Here is a 21,500-nt window from a genome sequence, read left to right on the forward strand (position 1 = left end):
TCATAGTAATTGTAATAGGTGCCCTAAGAGTATATATCCCACTCTAGTTGTTAGAGAGGCCCTCGTTGTACTCTAATTGGTTGTGACGAGTCGTCACTTTTGGACGGCTCGGTGTTTATGGTTGTTGTTTCAATTGCCCCTTTTTTAATTCACAGGTGTGGGTCCGCAAAATGAACACTTCGATTATAAGCAAATTCAGCAAAAGGTAAGCATTCCTCCCAACTTTTCAAGTTCTTTTTAACTAAAGTTCATAGTAATTGAGACAAAGTCCTATTAACTACTTCAGTTTGTCCATCAGTTTGTGGATGACAAGTAGTAGAAAACCAGAGTTTAGTTCCTAACTTATTCCACAACACTCGCCAAAAATGACTCACAAATTTAGCATCTCGATCACTCACAATTGATCTAGGAACACCATGCAAACGGACAATTTCTTTAAAGAACAAATCAGCGATATGAGATGCATCATCAGTTTTGTGACATGGAATAAAATGTGCCATTTTTGAAAACCTATCAACAACCACAAAAACTGAATCTCTACCTCTTATTGTTCTTGGCAAACCAACAACAAAGTCCATTGAAATATCCTCCCAAGGTGCACTAGGAATTGGTAACGGTTTGTACAAACCATGTGGGTGTGATTTAGACTTGGCTTGCACGCAAGTTATGCATCTTTTACAAATTCTTTCAACATCCACACGCATTTTAGGCCAAAAGAAATGTTCATGCAAAACATCCATTGTCTTATGGACTCCAAAATGCCCCATTAAACCACCACCATGAGCTTCACGCACAAGCAATTCACGCATAGAACCTTTAGGAATGCCAAGTTTATTTTCTCTAAACAAATAGCCATCATGCTTATAGAACTTGTCAAATGCAGCATGCTCACAAGCTAAATAGATAGAAGAAAAGTCCGGGTCATTATCATACATTTCTTTAATCAACTCAAAACCAAGCAACTTAGAACTCAAATTAGTGATCAAAATGTACCTCCGAGACAATGCATCAGCCACAATGTTTTCTTTTCCCTTTTTGTATTTGATTACATAGGGAAATGATTGATGGAGGTACACCCAAGCTGATCAACAAGGACAAGAAGATGGATCCATTAATCATTCACAGTGGACCAATTACAAGAGCTAGAGCTAAGAAGATAAAGGAGTCCATGATGCTTTTAGTTGATGAAATAAAAGCCCAATTCCAAGACCATTCAACATTGGGCCAAATGGTGAATATTATTCAAGTTAGTGGGCAGCCCAATGCATGAAGTTTTGAGTCAATATATATCACATTTTGGAGGCCCAAATTGAAGATAAATGATGCATTTTCGTCCAAGTTGGAGCAGCAAAAATGAAGAGTCATTTTTAAGTTACTTTTTGAGTTAAATAAGTGACTTTAGATGTCCTAAAGTCACACCAATAGTTAGGAGTTACTTTTCACTTATTATGAGTCATTCTAAAGGTCTTAAGTTGTACTAATGATATGAGACTTTCAAGAGTCCATTCTAGCCTATAAATAGGCTTGTAAGCATGTCATTTGAGGACACCATTGATCAAATACGAAAATAGACTTTGTCTTGTGAGTTGAATTCTCTTTGTAGAGTTTTTCACTTGTTTGGAACTTATCAAGATACTTTGAGCAAGTTCTTGTGGCGTTCAACCATACGAGGTTCTTGGCTGATCATATAGCCAACGGGTCGAGGTTTTACAAGCTCTGGAAGTGGATCAAACCAGATTATCAATCAAGGGAGTCCGCTGCCAAACCTTATACGTGGGGTTCTTGGATCAATATATCCAACGGGTCCTTCGTCCTATCCCAATCCATATCATTTGGTATCACGAGCCAACTGGTATTGATCTATCCATAGCTTTATCTTACATTGTTTATCTTTCATATCCTTGAAAAAAAAATCCAAAAAAAAAAAAATAAAAAAAAAATCCGAAAAAAAATCCGAAAAAAAATTCGAAAAAAAAAATCCAAAAAAAAAATCCGAAAAAAAAACGCCAATACATATTTCACCTCATATTTTCTTGACCATTTCCTTTCATCCTTCATTCAAGGGCTGAAGTTTGGTTGGTCGTTATTAGTTCTTGTTTTGTTTTTGATTTGTTTTTTTACTTGTGTTATCTTTGCAAAAGAGAAAGAGTGGTAAAAGGCTTGAGTGGTGAGGTTATTTCAGGGGAGGTAAAAGCCAACGAGTGATATACACGAGTGTTTTGTGAGGTTTAATTTTGTGTGATACACGAGTGAACTGTGAGGATGGATTCTACTGACGATCATATTCCAGTTGATCCTACGTTGAAAGCCATGCAACAACAATTTGCAAGGTTTGCACGGATTCTGGAAAGTGTTTCAGGGCGGTTGGAGAGGCTAGAAGTTCAGGCAACAAATGAAAATAATAACGAGGAGGAAGAGAGTGGAGGAGAAGATGATGCTTCATATAGGCATCGAAATGAGAGACGTGGAAACGGTAGAAGAGGGCGTACAAATGAAGTGGATGGTGATTTGAGAAGCATCAAACTGAAGATCCCAACATTCCAAGGAAGGAGTGACCCCGAAGCTTATTTGGAGTGGGAGAGAAAGGTGGATCTCATCTTTGAATGTCACAACTATTCCGAGGAGAAAAAGGTTAGACTTGCTGCTATTGAATTCACTGACTATGCTATAGTTTGGTGGGATCAATTGACAACCAGTACAAGGCGATACGGAGGAAGACCAGTTTCGACTTGGGAAGAAATGAAAAGCATAATGCGTAAGAGATTTGTACCTTCTCATTATTTTCGTGAATTGTATCAAAAATTACAATCTATGAAACAAGGTACTAAATCTGTTGATGAGTACTACAAAGACATGGAGATTGCCATGATTAGGGCAAATGTTGAAGAAGATACAGAAGCAACTATGGCTCGATTCTTATGTGGGCTGAATAGGGAGATTGCAAACATTGTGGAGCTTCAACACTATGTGGAGTTGGAGGACATGGTTCATATGGCCATGAAGGTGGAGGGACAATTGAAGAAGAAGGGAACAATCCAAAAGAATTTTTCAACAAGTTCTCATTCTTCAAGGACAAAAGAGTGGACTTCAACCAAACCCAATTTTGGGGCAGGTTCTAAACCCCAAAATGAGGCGTCGACATCCAAGTCCAAAGAATTTGAGAAGGGTAAAGGTATTTCTACTTCTACTTCTACTCGAAATAGAGATATCAAATGTTTTCGTTGTCAAGGTGTTGGACACATTGCATCTCAATGTCTAAACAAAAGGGTGATGATTTTGAAGCCAAATGGAGAGATAGAATCTGAAAGTGAACGTGAAGATGATGATGAGGAGGATGAGGATAAACAATTGGAGGAGATTGAACCAGAACATGGAGAACTTTTGGTGGTTCGAAGGGCTCTAAACATGCAAAACAGAAACGATGATCAGCAAAGGGAGAACATCTTCCACACAAGGTGTTTGGTCCAAGGTAAACTTTGCATAATGATTATTGATGGTGGTAGTTGTGCAAACGTTGCAAGTTCTGAAATGGTGGAAAAGTTGAGCTTAACAACGGAAAAACATCCTAATCCGTACAAGCTACAATGGCTTAATGAATGTGGAGAAATTCGAGTGACTAAGCGAGTTCTAATTTCGTTTTCAATTGGCAATTATAAAGATGATGTTCTTTGCGATGTTGTGCCAATGCATGCTAGTCACATTCTTTTGGGGAGGCCATGGCAGTTTGATCGTAGAGTGACTTATGATGGATCCACTACACCTTCAAGCACAACAACAAGTCTATTATGCTTGTGTCTTTAACACCTCAACAAGTTCAAGAGGACCAACAGAAATTGTCACAAGCAAGGAGAGCTCGTGAGGTTGAGAGGAAAAGAAGTGAGAGCATTGAAAAAGAGTCGAGTGAAAAAAAGAGTCGAGAGAAAAGTAAGAATGAGAGGAAAAAAGGTGAGGGCATTGAAAAAGAGTCAAGTGAAAAGAGTCCGAATGAAAAAAAGAACTTTTATGTGGGAGCAAGAGAAATAAAGAGTGCAATAGTTGAAAAAAAGAGTGTTTTCATCTTAGTGTACAAACAGTCTTTGTTTACCACTAACGAATTAACCACTTCTTTTTTTTTTTTTTTTAAAAAAAATTAACTTCATATATTTATATCATATATATGAAGGAGGAAATTACAAATCAACTCCTATAAACAAGGAGGAAAGACAAATTACGCCACCCAGGGTTCGAACTCGAGACCTCCAGGATGGACGCGGTATCCAGCACCCTTTACCGCTAGGCCAAGGGGCTTGGATGAATTAACCACTTCTTTGCCAAGTGCTTTTGTGTCTCTTTTACAGGAATTCGAAGATGTTTTTCCCGTGGAAGAATCAAGTGGATTACCGCCATTAAGAGGTATTGAACACCAAATTGACCTTATTCCCGGGGCAGTTCTACCAAATCGACCAGCCTATAGAGCCAATCCCGAAGAGACTAAGGAAATTCAAAGGCAAGTGCAAGAGTTGTTGGACAATGGAAAAATCCGTGAGAGCATGAGTCCATGTGCTGTTCCGGTAATTGTTGTTTCTAAGAAAGATGGATCATGGAGGATGTGCATCGACTGCCGAGCAATCAACAAAATCACGGTAAAGTATCGCTATCCTATTCCTAGGCTAGATGATATGCTTGATGAATTGCATGGTTCTGTTGTGTTTAGTAAGATCGATTTGAAAAGTGGTTATCATCAAATTCGAATTAGAGAAGGAGACGAATGGAAAACAGCCTTTAAAACAAAATTTGGTCTATATGAGTGGTTAGTAATGCCTTTTGGTTTAACTAATGCACCAAGTACTTTCATGAGGTTGATGCACCATGTTTTGAGAAAATTCATTGGAAAATTTGTGGTTGTTTATTTTGATGATATTCTTGTCTATAGCAAAAATGTGAATGAGCATCATAACCATGTGCGTGCAGTTTTGGATACCTTACGAAAAGAATCATTGTATGCAAATCTCAAAAAGTGTTCTTTTTGCATGGATAAAGTTGTTTTTCTGGGTTTTGTTATAAGTGCTAATGGGATTGAAATGGAAAAAGAGAAGGTGAAAGCTATTTTAGAATGGCCAATTCCTCAAAATGTAGCACAAGTTAGAAGTTTTCATGGTCTTGCTAGTTTTTATAGGAGGTTTGTCAAGGATTTTAGTACAATTGCTGCACCTTTGAATGAAATTGTGAAAAAGGATGTTTGTTTTTATTGGGGAGAAAAACAAGAACATGCTTTTAATCTCCTTAAAGAAAAACTTACAACTGCACCAATTCTTTCTTTGCCTAACTTTGATAACATGTTTGAGCTTGAATGTGATGCATCTGGGGTAGGCATAGGAGCTGTTTTGTTGCAGGATAGGAAGCCAATCGCGTACTTTAGCGAAAAGTTGAAAGGAGCTCAATTGAACTATCCAACGTATGACAAGGAGTTATATGCTTTGGTTAGAGCTTTGGAAACATGGCAGCATTACTTGTGGCCTAGAGAGTTTGTAATTCACACGGATCATGAATCTCTCAAGTACTTGAAAGGTCAAGGTAAGCTTAGCAAGAGACATGTTAAGTGGGTGGAATTCATTGAATCATTTCCCTATGTAATCAAATACAAAAAGGGAAAAGAAAATATTGTGGCTGATGCATTATCTCGGAGGTACATTTTGATCACTACTTTGAGTTCTAAGTTGCTTGGTTTTGAGTTGATTAAGGAAATGTATGATAATGACCCGGACTTTTCTTCTATCTATTTAGCTTGTGAGCATGCTGCATTTGACAAGTTCTATAGGCATGATGGCTATTTGTTTAGAGAAAACAAATTATGCATTCCTAAAGGTTCTATGCGTGAATTGCTTGTGCGTGAAGCTCATGGTGGTGGTTTAATGGGTCATTTTGGAGTCCATAAGACAATGAATGTTTTGCTTGAACATTTCTTTTGGCCTAAAATGCGTGTGGATGTTGAAAGAATTTGTAAAAGATGCATAACTTGCATGCAAGCCAAGTCTAAATCACACCCACATGGTTTGTACAAACCGTTACCAATTCCTAGTGCACCTTGGGAGGATATTTCAATGGACTTTGTTGTTGGTTTGCCAAGAACAAAAAGAGGTAGAGATTCAGTTTTTGTGGTTGTTGATAGGTTTTCAAAAATGGCACATTTTATTCCATGTCACAAAATTGATGATGCATCTCATATCGCTGATTTGTTCTTTAAAGAAATTGTCCGTTTGCATGGTGTTCCTAGATCAATTGTGAGTGATCGAGATGCTAAATTTGTGAGTCATTTTTGGCGAGTGTTGTGGAATAAGTTGGGAACTAAACTCTTGTTTTCTACTACTTGTCATCCACAAACTGATGGACAAACTGAAGTAGTTAATAGGACTTTGTCTCAATTACTACGTACTTTAGTTAAAAAGAACTTGAAAAGTTGGGAGGAATGCTTACCTTTTGCTGAGTTTGCTTATAATCGAAGTGTCCATTCTGCTACTAACTTTTCCCCATTTGAAGTTGTGTATGGTTTCAATCCATTGAGTCCACTAGATTTGATTCCAATACCTATTGAAGATCGTGCAAGTCTTGATGGAAAAGCTAAGGCTGAAATGGTGAAAAGATTGCATGAAAGGGTAAGACTCAACATTGAAAAGAGGACAGAACAATATGCAAAGCAAGCCAACAAGGGTCGGAAACAAGTCATCTTTGAGCCGGGAGATTGGGTTTGGTTGCATATGAGAAAGGAGAGATTTCCTTCGAAAAGAAAGTCCAAGTTGCAGCCAAGAGGAGATGGACCATTCCAAGTGATTGGAAAAGTCAATGATAATGCTTACAAACTTGACTTACCTGGTGAGTTTAATGTAAGTGCTACTTTCAATGTTTCTGATTTATCTCCTTATGTTGGTGAATTAGATTCGAGGACGAATCCTCTTGAAGAAGAAGGGAATGATGGAGGTACACCCAAGCTGATCAACAAGGACAAGAAGATGGATCCATTAATCATTCAAAGTGGACCAATTACAAGAGCTAGAGCTAAGAAGATAAAGGAGTCCATGATGCTTTTAGTTGATGAAATAAAAGCCCAATTCCAAGACCATTCAACTTTGGGCCAAATGGTGAATATTATTCAAGTTAGTGGGCAGCCCAATGCATGAAGTTGAGTACTTGAAAAGTCAAGTGAGAGAAGCTCCCACATCTCTCTAGAAAGTCTTGCCCCAACCATCTCACGTCCAACGCCGACGGTCTCCCTCACCTTTGGGTGAGGTGGATATGCCGCCGGCCTAACGTTGGTCATGGTCCAGCCCGGAAGGGACTCACCGGGGAAGGAGGTCAAGGGCACGAGTCCCTCTCCCTCGCCAAAATGGGTTTTCCGACCAACTAATGCGAAACGGAATATGAAAAAGTCAGCCACTCCCCACCCCATTAAAAACGGTGGTAATACAAAACGCAGCGCTTGTGTGCCATTGACGGAGACCGGAAGGGTGAGGAAGAAGATTGTCTTTGAGTTCGATGAGCTTATTGCCGGAACAAAGGGTGGAGGTAGCGCCATTGCCGGAAAAGACGGTTGGAGCTCCCTGCCCGGGGAGAGAGAGAAGGGCCGATGGAAGAGAAAGGCACGACCTGGCCCTTTTGAAGCCAGCACCGGAGCGTTTGAGGTGGTGCCGGGAGTTCTCCCATTACTCGCGGGGGAGCTCCGTTTCTCCATGGGACAAAAGGACGGCTCGGCCAGGCACCAGCCGGAAGTCGTGACCGGAACTCGGCTGGAGGGTGCATTACCGGAGGTGAATGAGGCCGTTGCACAAGGGGTACTCCGGTCAACGCGCGTGGAGGCGGCTGCGAGTGCAGCTGTCTTGGACGAGGACACATCCTCGGAAAGGTATGGTGCCAACATGCTTTTTGACCCACCCACTCTTGCTGCACCATTTCCGGAAAAGGATAGGCATGTACTAGCTAGTGAGACATGTGACTCCCTTATGGGTCAAAGCCTCTTGCAATTCAAATCTGGTGATGGTACAAATTTCAAGGCCGAGGATAACAATGGAGGGGGTGAGGCCGGGCTCAACGGGAAGCCGTCGGCGCCGGATAACCCGTCGGACCCGCCGGACAAGCTGCTGGACCAGGACAGGGACCAGCCGGAAATCCTACCCAAGCACTCGGCGTCTGAGGTAGGCATCGACGTGGCCTCCCCCGTTGGGAGTCCGCCGACGTTGGGTCACTCGCTGGAATTCATCACGGACAAGGCCGCTCAAGCCGAGACCCAACCTGTTGAGCCAGATCTAGATGAAAAGCCCGCGAACACGGGTGCCGGGCTGGATAGTGGAGGACCACCGAAATCCGACGCGGTGAACCTTGATGCTGATCACGACACGGAGATGGGGACATTCGGATGGTGTGAAGGGATCCCTTCGCTTACATTCTCAAACGAGGAAACAAAGTGCTTGGTGGACAAGGTAGGGCACGCCATTATCGGAAAGTTCTCCCACACCCTCCCAACACCACAACAAATCCAAAAATCCCTTTCCAACATCAACTTCGTCGATGGATTCAAATGGAAGTTCGTTACTGCCAAGCACATCCTAATCCAATTCCGTGATGTACGAGATTACGGCCGGATGCTCAATGGTCCCAATGGAGCGCCGGTTTGGTTTGTCGAGCATCACCCAATGCGGGTGTTCAAATGGACTCCGGAGTTCGACACATTTTTTGAGACACCTATTGCCGCCGTTTGGTGTAAGGTGGTGGGACTCCCGATTCATCTCTATGACCAAGTAGCCCTCATTGCGATTGGCAAGTTGTTGGGGAAGCCAATCCAAGTGGACCATGCAACCTTCAACCAAACCCGACTCACCTTTGCCCGGATGTGTATTGAGATTGATATCTCGACGCCTCCACCGGTGGAGATCATTCTCAACATCCTAGGCAAAGACACTAGGTACAAGGTGGTATGGGATCGGATTCCCCTATTTTGTGCGGAATGTAAGCATGTTGGGCACGTCAAGGAAACATGCCTTATCCTAGGGAGGAGAAAGGAACAGGCCACCACGGATCCCACCCGACCACCACAACCCCGCCGACCCCACTCTGCGTCAAATCCCATCCGCCGGGAATGGAGGCTGAAAACTAACGTGCATGGCACCCACAACCCGGAGCCGGGCCAAGGGTCTATGCCAAAGGGGGAGACCGAGCCGGGGACACACAAAGAGAAGAGCGGTGCGGAAGCGGCTCCTAGCTTGAAAGCAACACCGAGGGTGCAAGCCCAGATAGATGACGATGGTTTCCAAGTGGTGTCTAGGAAGAAGAAAGGAAAGGTCCACGAGGGTGACGGGTACATCAGAGCTCTCCACAATGATAAATTGCATCTTAAGGAGAACGTAGCAACGGTTACTTTTAGGGCCGACGACTCGGGTGCAAATGAGCCGGGCATTGGCTCAATGAGTGTATCATGTGGGTTCCTAAGCCGGGAAATGGAGGGCTTCATCGAGGACCTCGATCCGGGAGGGGTTGTCCCATGTGGGGGCACCCCTATCGCGGGCCTCAACTAGGTGACGGACTTAAGTTTTTGACGATGCGATGGCTGCATCATTATAATTGTAATAGGGATGCTAAGAGTATTTAGATGACCACCCTAGTTTATTGGGAGGCCCTCGTTGTACTCTAATTGGTCGTGGTGAGCCGTCACTTTTGGGCGGCTCAATGGTTGTTTGTTTTGGCTGCAATTACTGTTGGTAATGCACAGGTGTGGGTCCGCCTTAACCCTCCACCCTCGGGGTGCTTAAATAAAAAAAAAAAAAAAAAAAAAAAAAAAAAAGCCCAATGCATGAAGTTTTGAGTCAATATATATCACATTTTGGAGGCCCAAATTGAAGATAAATGATGCATTTTCGTCCAAGTTGGAGCAGCAAAAATGAAGAGTCATTTTTAAGTTACTTTTTGAGTTAAATAAGTGACTTTTTTTTTTTTTTTTTTTTAAAGCACCCCGAGGGTGGAGGGTTAAGGCGGACCCACACCTGTGCATTACCAACAGCAATTGCAGCCAAAACAAACAACCATTGAGCCGCCCAAAAGTGACGGCTCACCGCGACCAATTAGAGTACAACGAGGGCCTCCCAATAAACTAGGGTGGTCATCTAAATACTCTTAGCATCCCTATTACAATTATAATGATGCAGCCATCGCATCGTCAAAAACTTAAGTCCGTCACCTAGTTGAGGCCCGCGATAGGGGTGCCCCCACATGGGACAACCCCTCCCGGATCGAGGTCCTCGATGAAGCCCTCCATTTCCCGGCTTAGGAACCCACATGATACACTCATTGAGCCAATGCCCGGCTCATTTGCACCCGAGTCGTCGGCCCCAAAAGTAACCGTTGCTACGTTCTCCTTAAGGTGCAACTTATCATTGTGGAGAGCTCTGATGTACCTATCACCCTCGTGGACCTTTCCTTTCTTCTTCCTAGACACCACTTGGAAACCATCGTCATCTGCCTGGACTTGCACCCTCGGTGTTGCTTTCAAGCTAGGAGCCGCTTCCGCACCGCTCTTCTCTTTGTGTGTCCCCGGCTCGGTCTCCCCCTTTGGCATAGACCCTTGGCCCGGATCCGGGTTGTGGGTGCCATGCACGTTAGTTTTCAGCCTCCATTCCCGGCGGATGGGATTTGACGCAGAGTGGGGTCGGCGGGGTTGTGGTGGTCGGGTGGGATCCGTGGTGGCCTGCTCCTTTCTCCTCCCTAGGATAAGGCATGTTTCCTTGACGTGCCCAACATGCTTACATTCCGCACAAAATAGGGGAATCCGATCCCATACCACCTTGTACCTAGTGTCTTTGCCTAGGATGTTGAGAATGATCTCCACCGGTGGAGGCGTCGAGATATCAATCTCAATACACATCCGAGCAAAGGTGAGTCGGGTTTGGTTGAAGGTCGCATGGTCCACTTGGATTGGCTTCCCCAACAACTTGCCAATCGCAATGAGGGCTACTTGGTCATAGAGATGGATCGGGAGTCCCACCACCTTACACCAAACGGCGGCAATAGGTGTCTCAAAAAATGTGTCGAACTCCGGAGTCCATTTGAACACCCGCATTGGGTGATGCTCGACAAACCAAACCGGCGCTCCATTGGGACCATTGAGCATCCGGCCGTAATCTCGTACATCACGGAATTGGATTAGGATGTGCTTGGCGTTAACGAACTTCCATTTGAATCCATCGACGAAGTTGATGTTGGAAAGGGATTTTTGGATTTGTTGTGGTGTTGGAAGGGTGTGGGAGAACTTTCCGATAATGGCGTGCCCTACCTTGTCCACCAAGCACTTTGTTTCCTCGTTTGAGAATGTAAGCGAAGGGATCCCTTCACACCATCCGAATGTCCCCATCTCCGTGTCGTGATCAGCATCAAGGTTCACCGCGTCAGATTTCGGTGGTCCTCCACTATCCAGCCCGGCACCCGTGTTCGCGGGCTTTTCATCTAGATCTGGCTCAACAGGTTGGGTCTCGGCTTGAGCGGCCTTGTCCGTGATGAATTCCAGCGAGTGACCCAACGTCGGCGGACTCCCAACGGTGGAGGCCACGTCGATGCCTACCTCAGACGCCGAGTGCTTGGGTAGGATTTCCGGCTGGTCCCTATCCTGGTCCAGCAGCTCGTCCGGCGGGTCCGACGGGTTATCCGGCGCCGACGGCGTCCCGTTGAGCCCGGCCTCACCCCCTCCATTGTTATCCTCGGCCTTGAAATTTGTACCATCACCAGATTTGAATTGCAAGAGGCTTTGACCCATAAGGGAGTCACATGTCTCACTAGCTAGTACATGCCTATCCTTTTCCGGAAATGGTGCAGCAAGAGTGGGTGGGTCAAAAAGCATGTTGGCACCATTCCTTTCCGAGGATGTGTCCTCGTCCAAGACAGCTGCACTTGCAGCCGCCTCCACGCGCGTTGACCGGAGTACCCCTTGTGCAACGGCCTCATTCACCTCCGGTAATGCACCATCCAGCCGAGTTCCGGTCACGACTTCCGGCTGGTGCCTGGCCGAGCCGTCCTTTTTTCCCATGGAGAAACGGAGCTCCCCCGCGAGTAATGGGAGAACTCCCGGCACCACCTCAAACGCTCCGGTGCTGGCTTCAAAAGGGCCAGGTCGTGCCTTTCTCTTCCACCGGCCCTTCTCTCTCTCCCCGGGGAGGGAGCTCCAACCGTCTTTTCCGGCAAAGGCGCTACCTCCACCATTAGTTCCGGCAATAAGCTCATCGAACTCAAAGACAATCTTCTTCCTCACCCTTCCGGTCTCCGTCAATGGCACACAAGCGCTGCGTTTTGTATTACCACCGTTTTTAATGGGGTGGGGAGTGGCTGACTTTTTCATATTCCGTTTCGCATTAGTTGGTCGGAAAACCCATTTCGGCGCGGGAGAGGGACTCGTGCCCTTGACCTCCTTCCCCGGTGAGTCCCTTCCGGGCTGGACCATGACCGACGTTAGGCCGGCCGCATATCCACCTCACCCAAAGGTGAGGGAGACCGTCGGCGTTGGACGTGAGATGGTTGGGGCAAGACTTTCTAGAGAGATGTGGGAGCTTCTCTCACTCTCCCTTCCCCCTTCAAACTCCTAAAGTCACACCAATAGTTAGGAGTTACTTTTCACTTATTATGAGTCATTCTAAAGGTCTTAAGTTGTACTAATGATATGAGACTTTCAAGAGTCCATTCTAGCCTATAAATAGGCTTGTAAGCATGTCATTTGAGGACACCATTGATCAAATACGAAAATAGACTTTGTCTTGTGAGTTGAATTCTCTTTGTAGAGTTTTTCACTTGTTTGGAACTTATCAAGATACTTTGAGCAAGTTCTTGTGGCGTTCAACCATACCGAGGTTCTTGGCTGATCATATAGCCAACGGGTCGAGGTTTTACAAGCTCTGGAAGTGGATCAAACCAGATTATCAATCAAGGGAGTCCGCTGCCAAACCTTATACGTGGGGTTCTTGGATCAATATATCCAACGGGTCCTTCGTCCTATCCCAATCCATATCAATGATTCATTGAATTCCACCCACTTAACATGTCTCTTGCTAAGCTTACCTTGACCTTTCAAGTACTTGAGAGATTCATGATCCGTATGAATTACAAACTCTCTAGGCCACAAGTAATGCTGCCATGTTTCCAAAGCTCTAACCAACGCATATAACTCCTTGTCATACGTTGGATAGTTCAATTGAGCTCCTTTCAACTTTTCGCTAAAGTAAGCGATTGGCTTTCCATCCTGCAACAAAACAGCTCTGATGCCTACTCCAGATGCATCACATTCAAGCTCAAACATGTTATCAAAGTTAGGCAAAGAAAGAATTGGTGCAGTTGTAAGTTTTTCTTTAAGGAGATTAAAAGCATGCTCTTGTTTTTCTCCCCAATAAAACAAACATCATTTTTCACAATTTCATTCAAAGGTGCAGCAATTGTACTAAAATCCTTGACAAACCTCCTATAAAAACTTGCAAGACCATGAAAACTTCTAACTTGTGCTACATTTTGAGGAATTGGCCATTCTAAAATAGCTTTCACCTTCTCCTTTTCCATTTCAATCCCATTAGCACTTATAACAAAACCAAGAAAAACAACTTTATCCATGCAAAATGAACACTTCTTGAGATTAGCATACAATGATTCTTTTCTTAAGGTGTCCAAAATAGCATGCACATGGTTAAGATGTTCATTCACATTTTTGCTATAGACAAGAATATCATCAAAATAAACAACCACAAATTTTCCAATGAATTTTCTCAAAACATGGTGCATCAATCTCATGAAAGTGCTTGGTGCATTAGTTAAACCAAAAGGCATGACTAACCACTCATATAGACCAAATTTTGTTTTAAAGGCTGTTTTCCATTCATCTCCTTCTCTAATGCGAATTTGATGATAACCACTTTTCAAATCGATCTTACTAAACACAACAGATCCATGCAATTCATCAAGCATATCATCTAGCCTAGGAATAGGATAGCGATACTTTACAGTGATTTTGTTGATTGCTCGACTGTCGGTGCACATCCTCCATGATCCATCTTTCTTAGAAACAACAATTACCGGCACAGCACATGGACTCATGCTCTCACGGATTTTTCCTTTCTCCAACAACTCTTGCACTTGCCTTTGAATTTCCTTAGTCTCTTCGGGATTGGCCCTATAGGCTGGTTGGTTTGGTAGAACTGCACCGGGAACAAAGTCAATTTGATGTTCAATACCTCTTAATGGAGGTAATCCACTTGGTTCATCCTCGGGAAAGACATCCTCGAATTCTTGTAAAAGAGACACAAAAGTACTAGACAAAGAAGTGGTTAATTCGTTAGTGGTAAACAAAGACTCTTTGTACACTAAGATGAAAACACTCTTTTCTTTAACTATTGCACTCTTTATTTCTTTTGCTCTCACATAGAAATTCTTTTTTTCTTTTCCCTCATTCTTACTTTTCTCTCGACTCTTTTCACTCGACTCTTTTTCAATGCCCTCACTTGTTTTTTCTCTCAACCTCACGAGCTCTCCTTGCTTGAGATAATTTCTGTTGATCTTCTTGAACTTGTTGAGGTGTCAAAGAGACAAGCATGATAGACTTGTTGTTGTGATTGAAGGTGTAGGGGTTGTGAAATCCATCATAAGTCACTCTACGATCAAACTGCCATGGCCTCCCCAAAAGAATGTGACTAGCATGCATTGGCACAACATCACAAAGAACATCATCTTTATAATTGCCAATTGAAAACGAAATTAGAACTCGCTTAGTCACTCGAATTTCTCCACATTCATTAAGCCATTGTAGCTTGTACGGATTAGGATGTTTTTCCGTTGTTAAGCTCAACTTTTCCACCATTTCAGAACTTGCAACATTTGCACAACTACCACCATCAATAATCATTATGCAAAGTTTACCTTGGACCAAACACCTTGTGTGGAAGATGTTCTCCCTTTGTTGATCATCATTTCTGTTTTGCATGTTTAGAGCCCTTCGAACGACCAAAAGTTCTCCATGTTCTGGTCCAATCTCCTCCAATTGTTTATCCTCCTCCTCATCATCATCATCTTCACGTTCACTTTCAGATTCTATCTCTCCATTTGGCTTCAAAATCATCACCCTTTGGTTTGGACATTGAGATGCAATGTGTCCAACACCTTGACAATGAAAACATTTGATATCTCTATTTCGAGTAGAAGTAGAAGTAGAAATACCTTTACCCTTCTCAAATTCTTTGGACTTGGATGTCGACGCTTCATTTTGGGGTTTAGAACCTGCCCCAAAATTGGATTTGGATGAAGTCCACTCTTTTGTCCTTGAAGAATGAAAACTTGTTGTAAAATTCTTTTGGATACCCTTCTTCTTCAATTGTCCCTCCACCTTCATGGGCATATGAACCATGTCCTCCAACTCCACATAGTGTTGAAGCTCTACAATGTTTGCAATCTCCCTATTCAGCCCACATAAGAATCGAGCCATAGTTGCTTCTCTATCTTCTTCAACATATGCCCTAATCATGGCAATCTCCATGTCTTTGTAGTACTCATCAACAGATTTAGTACCTTGTTTCATAGATTGTAATTTTTGATACAATTCACGAAAATAATGAGAAGGTACAAATCTCTTACGCATTATGCTTTTCATTTCTTCCCAAGTCGAAACCGGTCTTCCTCCATATCGCCTTGTACTAGTTGTCAATTGATCCCACCAAACTATAGCATAGTCAGCGAATTCAATAGCAGCAAGTCTAACCTTTTTCTCCTCGGAATAGTTGTGACATAAGATGAGATCCACCTTTCTCTCCCACTCCAAATAAGCTTCTGGGTCACTCCTTCCTTGGAATGTTGGGATCTTCAGTTTGATGCTTCTCAAATCACCATCCACTTCATTTGTACGCCCTCTTCTACCGTTTCCACGTCTGTCATTTCGATGCCTATATGAAGCATCATCTTCTCCTCCACTCTCTTCCTCCTCGTTATTATTTTCATTTGTTGCCTGAACTTCTAGCCTCTCCAACCGCCCTGAAACACTTTCCAGAATCCGTGCAAACCTTGCAAATTGTTGTTGCATGGCTTTCAACGTAGGATCAACTGGAATATGATCGTCAGTAGAATCCATCCTCACAGTTCACTCGTGTATCACATAAAAAAATAAACCTTACAAAACACTCGTGTATATCACTCGTTGGCTTTTACCTCCCCTCAAATAACCTCACCTCTCAAGCCTTTAACCACTCTTTCACTTTTGCAAAGAAAACACAAGTATAAAACAAATCAAGAACAAACAAGAACAAATAGCAATCAACCAACTTTAGCCCTTGAATGAAGGATGAAAGGAAATGGTCGAGAAAATGATGTGAAAAATGTATTTGGGTTTTTTTTCTGGTTTTTTTATTTGCTTCTTTTTGTAAAGCAAAAAAAGATAAATGATAAAAGAAGGTAAAGATGTTTACTATATGTACTTTTTTTTTGGCCCCTTTTTTTTTTTTTTTTCTTTTTTGCAACAACTAGATAAAATGAAGATAAAGTTGTGCTAGCCTTTCTCACTTTTTTTTTTCGATTTTTTTTTTGAAACTAAGATATGAATGTAAGGTAAAGCTAAGAATAGATCAATACCAGATGGCTCTGATACCAAATGATATGGATTGGGATAGGACGAAGGACCCGTTGGATATATTGATCCAAGAACCCCACGTATAAGGTTTGGCAACGGACTCCCTTGATTGATAATCTGGTTTGATCCACTTCCAAAGCTAGGAAAACCTCGACCCTTGGCTATATGATCAGCCAAGAACCTCGGTATGGTTGAACGCCACAAGAACTTGCTCAAAGTATCTTGATAAGTTCCAAACAAGTCAAAAACTCTACAAAGAGTATTCAACTCACAAGACAAAGTCTATTTTCATATTTGATCAATGGTGTCCTCAAATGACATGCTTACGAGCCTATTTATAGGCTAGAATGGACTCTTGAAAGTCTCATATCATTAGTACAACTTAAGACCTTTAGAATGACTCATAATAAGTGAAAAGTAACTCCTAAACTATTGGTGTGACTTTAGGACATCTAAAGTCACTTATTTAACTCAAAAAGTAACTTAAAAATGACTCTTCATTTTGGTTGCTCCAACTTGGACGAAAATGCATCATGTATCTTCAATTTGGGCCTCCAAAATGTGATATATAGTGACTCAAAACTTCATGCATTGGGCTGCCCACTAACTTGAATAATATTCACCATTTGGCCCAATGTAGATTGGTCTTGGAATTGGGCTTTTACTTCATCAACTAAAAGGATCATGGACTCCTTTATCTTCTTAGCTCTAGCTCTTGTAATTGGTCCACTTTGAATGAACAATGGATCCATCTTCTTGTCCTTGTAGATCAGCTTGGGTGTAGCTCCATCAGCTTTTGAAAAAAAAAACACATTCTCATTCAATGCGAGGAATTGATGAATTATGCTAGGCTCCTTAGTGGCCCGAAGGGCACGCCGGTGTGGCTCATTGATCGGCATCCAATGAGGGTTTTCAAATGGTGTTCGGAGTTCGATGCTTATTGTGCGTCCCCGATTGCAGCGATATGGTGTAACTTAGTTGGCCTCCCGATCCATTTATTTGATCACTCAGCCCTCTTCGCCATCGGCAAGCTCCTAGGGACGCCAATTCAAGTGGACTGAGCCACCGCGAACAAAGCAAGGCTTTCCTTTGCGCGCATTTGCGTCGAGATTGACATCATGAAACCACCCCTCGAAGAAATCATACTCGTTATTTGTGGAAGAGAAACGGTTCAACAAGTGCGGTGGAACAAAATTCCAGCCTATTGTCGGGAGTGTAAGCATGTCGGACACTCGAGTAATGTTTGCTATGCTGTGGGGAAGACCGAAAGGCCACCGAAGAGAAATTACAACAATGTAACCCCTCAAAAAGCAACTCAAGACGGAAACGGCCCAACCGAAAAGCAAGTCAATTTTGAGGCCAAGCCAAACGACAACAATGAGTGGAGACGGCAAGGAAAAAACAAAGGAAAGGGAACACCCCCGAAAGTTAGGCCGAATGGGGAAAAAAGGGGGGAACCGGTTTGGGAGGGCCCGGACATCGTGGGGGACCTTCACGAAGATGACGGGCTTGGAAAAGGCCAACTTAGCACTAGTTCGGTTCGAGGTGAGGAAGCCGCCACTAAATTTTCAATGGGGCCGAGCCGATCCAGATCGAAAGATGAGGTATCAATGGATGTGCCGTGGGAAAATGGAGACACAACTCGTCGGTTGGCTTCGAGCTCCCGAGGAGGGTCACGAGGGGGATCGAGAGGGAGATGGCGATATCCCACATCAAACCATGGAAGGAGTGGAGACGAGTGGATGGGCAATGTTATGAGCACAAACAAGTATTACTCGCTCATAGGCAATGGGGAATTTGATGTCGAAGGTTGTGGCGAGATGGATGCGGTGGAAATGGATATCCAAACCGTTGGTGCACAACCCAAGGACATCCCGTTACAAATTGATGTCGGCACGCACATGTGGGAGGATGACCATCAGATCGTCATATTCCAAGGAGGGCCTTCAATCCTTCCGGGTACGCCCCTTCCTTGTTAATCATATCTTACAACCTCATGTTTTGGAACGCTAGGGGAGTCGCTAATGCGCCGACCCAAAACGTCCTAAAAAGACTAACTAAGTGTTATAATGTCATGTTTCTTGCTATAATGGAGCCACTTACTAATCCCGACCCGGATCGGTACTCTAAGGCGCTGGGATTAAAATTCAAAGGATCAAATATGTCCAAGGAGGGAGCCAACTTCATCATTGAGGAGGATTTGGACCAAGTCCTACATGGAAGGCTAACTTCGCAACGCATGGCGAACTATATTTCCATCTCGGTGGTATATGCTAAATGCAATAGATTGGAGCGACATCCCCTGTGGGATAAATTGAGGGAGATATCAACCCGGATGGAAGGAACACCGTGGCTGATTGGAGGGGATTTTAATACGATCCTTGCACACGAAGACAGGGTTGGTAGTGAAACCAATCGGCAAGCAGAGATGATTGATTTTGCCGAAGCCATTGAAGACTGTAGGCTTCTGGACCCAGGGTTTGATGGTGCGGAATTCACTCGGGCTAAAAATGGCCTCTTTGAAAGGTTGGACAGGGTGCTTGTCAATGAGGCATGGACAAATGCGTTCGAGGCAACGAGGGTGACTAATCTCCCAAGGGTATCCTCGGATCATGGTCCGATACTTGCGAGGTGTACGATGCCGAGGCCGCCCTCGAGGGGTAGTGCCTTCCGGTTCCAAAATATGTGGGTCTGGCACGACGGGGCGAGTGGGCTCTTAAATCTCCAAACTAAGCTTGCTAGGAGCAAAAAGCCCTTAAGGCTTGGAACAAGGAGGTTTTTGGCAACATTCACGCCAATCTCCAAGCAATGGAGGAAGGGATCAATGAGCCACACCGGCGTGTTTACATTCCCCCACAGTAGGACGGGATCTTATCCCACTTCACTTGTTGCACCGAAGTACGCCCACATATATCCATAATGATCTCGTCGGGTGGCGGCTTTGTGATGTCGATCTCGATGCACAACCTCGCGAAGAAGAGTCTTGACTTGTTGGCCGTTGCTCTATCTACTTGGATCGGTGTACCAAGAAGTTTCCCAATGGCATAGAGGGCCGATTGATCATAAAGGTGGATCTGAAGTCCTACTAGGTTGCACCATATCGCCACAATTGGAGACTCACAATATGCATCAAAGTCCGGTGACCATTTGAAAACTCTCATTGGGTGCCGGTCAATGAACCATACCGGAGTACCTTTAGGGCCACTAAGGAGCCGAGCATAATCCGCCATATCCTCGAATTGCACAAGAATGTGTTTGGCGTTAATATATTCCCAAGTGTAACCTCGGCTAAATTTAATATTGTCTAGGGCCTTTTGGATTTGATAGGAAGTCGGAATTGAATGCGAGAACTTACCGACAATGGCGTGGCCGAGGGATGTAGCCAATTTTTGGATTTTCGCTCCGGAGAAGTAGATGGATGGGACTCCATTGGACGTGGAAGCAAAGCCAATATTTTGGATGTTCTCCGGAACGAAGACTTGCGGGCCTTCACTAGACGACGTCTCCAGCACCATATCGGCCATGGATTTTGGCTTGTCGGTGTTCCTCTCGGCCGGCTCGGAATCACATCCTAGGGGGTTACTCGTCGGGTGACCATTCTGTCCGACCCCAACGTGTGCTTCTCTTCGCGGTCCTCTAATCGGGTCCCCCTCGTCCATTGTTTCGTCGGGTGGTCGCGATGTCCCCACCTCCTTCTCGGTCCGCTTCGCATTCGCCGAGTGCATGGCCGAGGCCGTGATTAACTTGGTCCTCGGCCACGCCGGCCCATCTATCACCGTGCCGGGTTCGAACGTAGCTCAGATTTTTTGGGTCCTTCCCCTTTCGAGAGGTGGGAAATCTTCAAAGGATGGACCATTCTCAAGGCGAGGCATGTGTGGGACAAAATATTTGCCTCTCAAAGCTGAGTAGGGGGTGGCCTTCGTCGCGTGGTTCGCTACCGGAGAATGTCCGGCAAGGAGGGGCTGCGCCGCTGCCTCATCAAGTGTCTCCGCCGAAGCCAAATCAATGATATGGAGAACATCACTCTTTTTTGGCTCCATTGGCGGCATTGGGAGAGGGGAGCACGACTCCACACGTGACATTCCAATTTGGTAAGGAACAAAGGCACTTTCGGAAAGGTATTTTGTTCCTATGCCCATTTCGGGCAAGTTGACTTTCCCACTCCCCAAGATGCTTTTTGAAGCACATGGATCAGCCAAATCCTCTTGGGATACGCAAGTAGACTTGGAATCATCTTCCTCGACGGTCTTCTCACTCTCGACGGGACCATGGTCGGAGGTTGGTGCCGGCGCGGCTGCCGGAGAATTCTCATGAGCTACCAACTCCATATGAACTCCTTCCGCGATGGTATGAGCCGTAGGATGATTTTCTGGATCTTTTGCTTCCTTGTTACCATTGGGGCATGCCGGAAATGAGAGTACCTTACATCTTGGACTATCGTGACCGGGACTCAAATCGGCGGGCTCGGAGAAGGCGGTTTCATCCGCTCCGAAGACGAGTTTCTTCCCAAGTTGGTTGTCCTCCGGGAGTGGGGATGGCATAAACCTTTTACGGCCATAACCTTTCGTGGGAGGCGCCGGCGTGCTCTTTCTAGTCATAACCCGATTCTTCTTGTTTTTCAATTTCAATCCTTTGGTCGAGATCTTCGAGGTTGAGTCCTCGTTCGAGTAGAAGACCATAAGATGATCCGGGATAGTCCATGACTCCACGGGGTCCGGCGGGGCCGGGGTGGGGTTCGAAGTGGGGTCCGGCATGGCCGGCCGAGAGACGACCTCGAGGAGCCGGTTTTTTTTTTAATTCAAACACCTTCACGGTGGAGGGTTCATGGGTTCCTCATCCCTATATATCAAAAAATAGTTCTCGGTTACATTTGCTCTAGCACAAGAGTAAAGGTTACTAG

General features: G+C 44.3%; 1 protein-coding gene across 1 annotated transcript; it reads right to left on the reverse strand.

Annotated features, from left to right (window-relative positions):
• Positions 1–19,443: 19,443 nt before the first annotated feature.
• On the reverse strand, positions 19,444–20,259 carry LOC121776766. The gene has a single exon (XM_042173935.1). The coding sequence runs from the start codon at positions 20,257–20,259 to the stop codon at positions 19,444–19,446; it is 816 nt and encodes a 271-aa protein (XP_042029869.1).
• Between the last annotated feature and the right edge of the window lie 1,241 nt (positions 20,260–21,500).

This window comes from Salvia splendens, chromosome 18, assembly GCF_004379255.2.
Source record: "Salvia splendens isolate huo1 chromosome 18, SspV2, whole genome shotgun sequence".
In the NCBI taxonomy this organism is placed as follows: domain Eukaryota; kingdom Viridiplantae; phylum Streptophyta; class Magnoliopsida; order Lamiales; family Lamiaceae; genus Salvia; species Salvia splendens.

Coding starts and splice junctions, on each gene's coding strand:
- LOC121776766 (XM_042173935.1), bottom strand. CDS start 20,259: ATGGACGAGGGGGACCCGATTAGAGGACCGCGAAGAGAAGCACACGTT.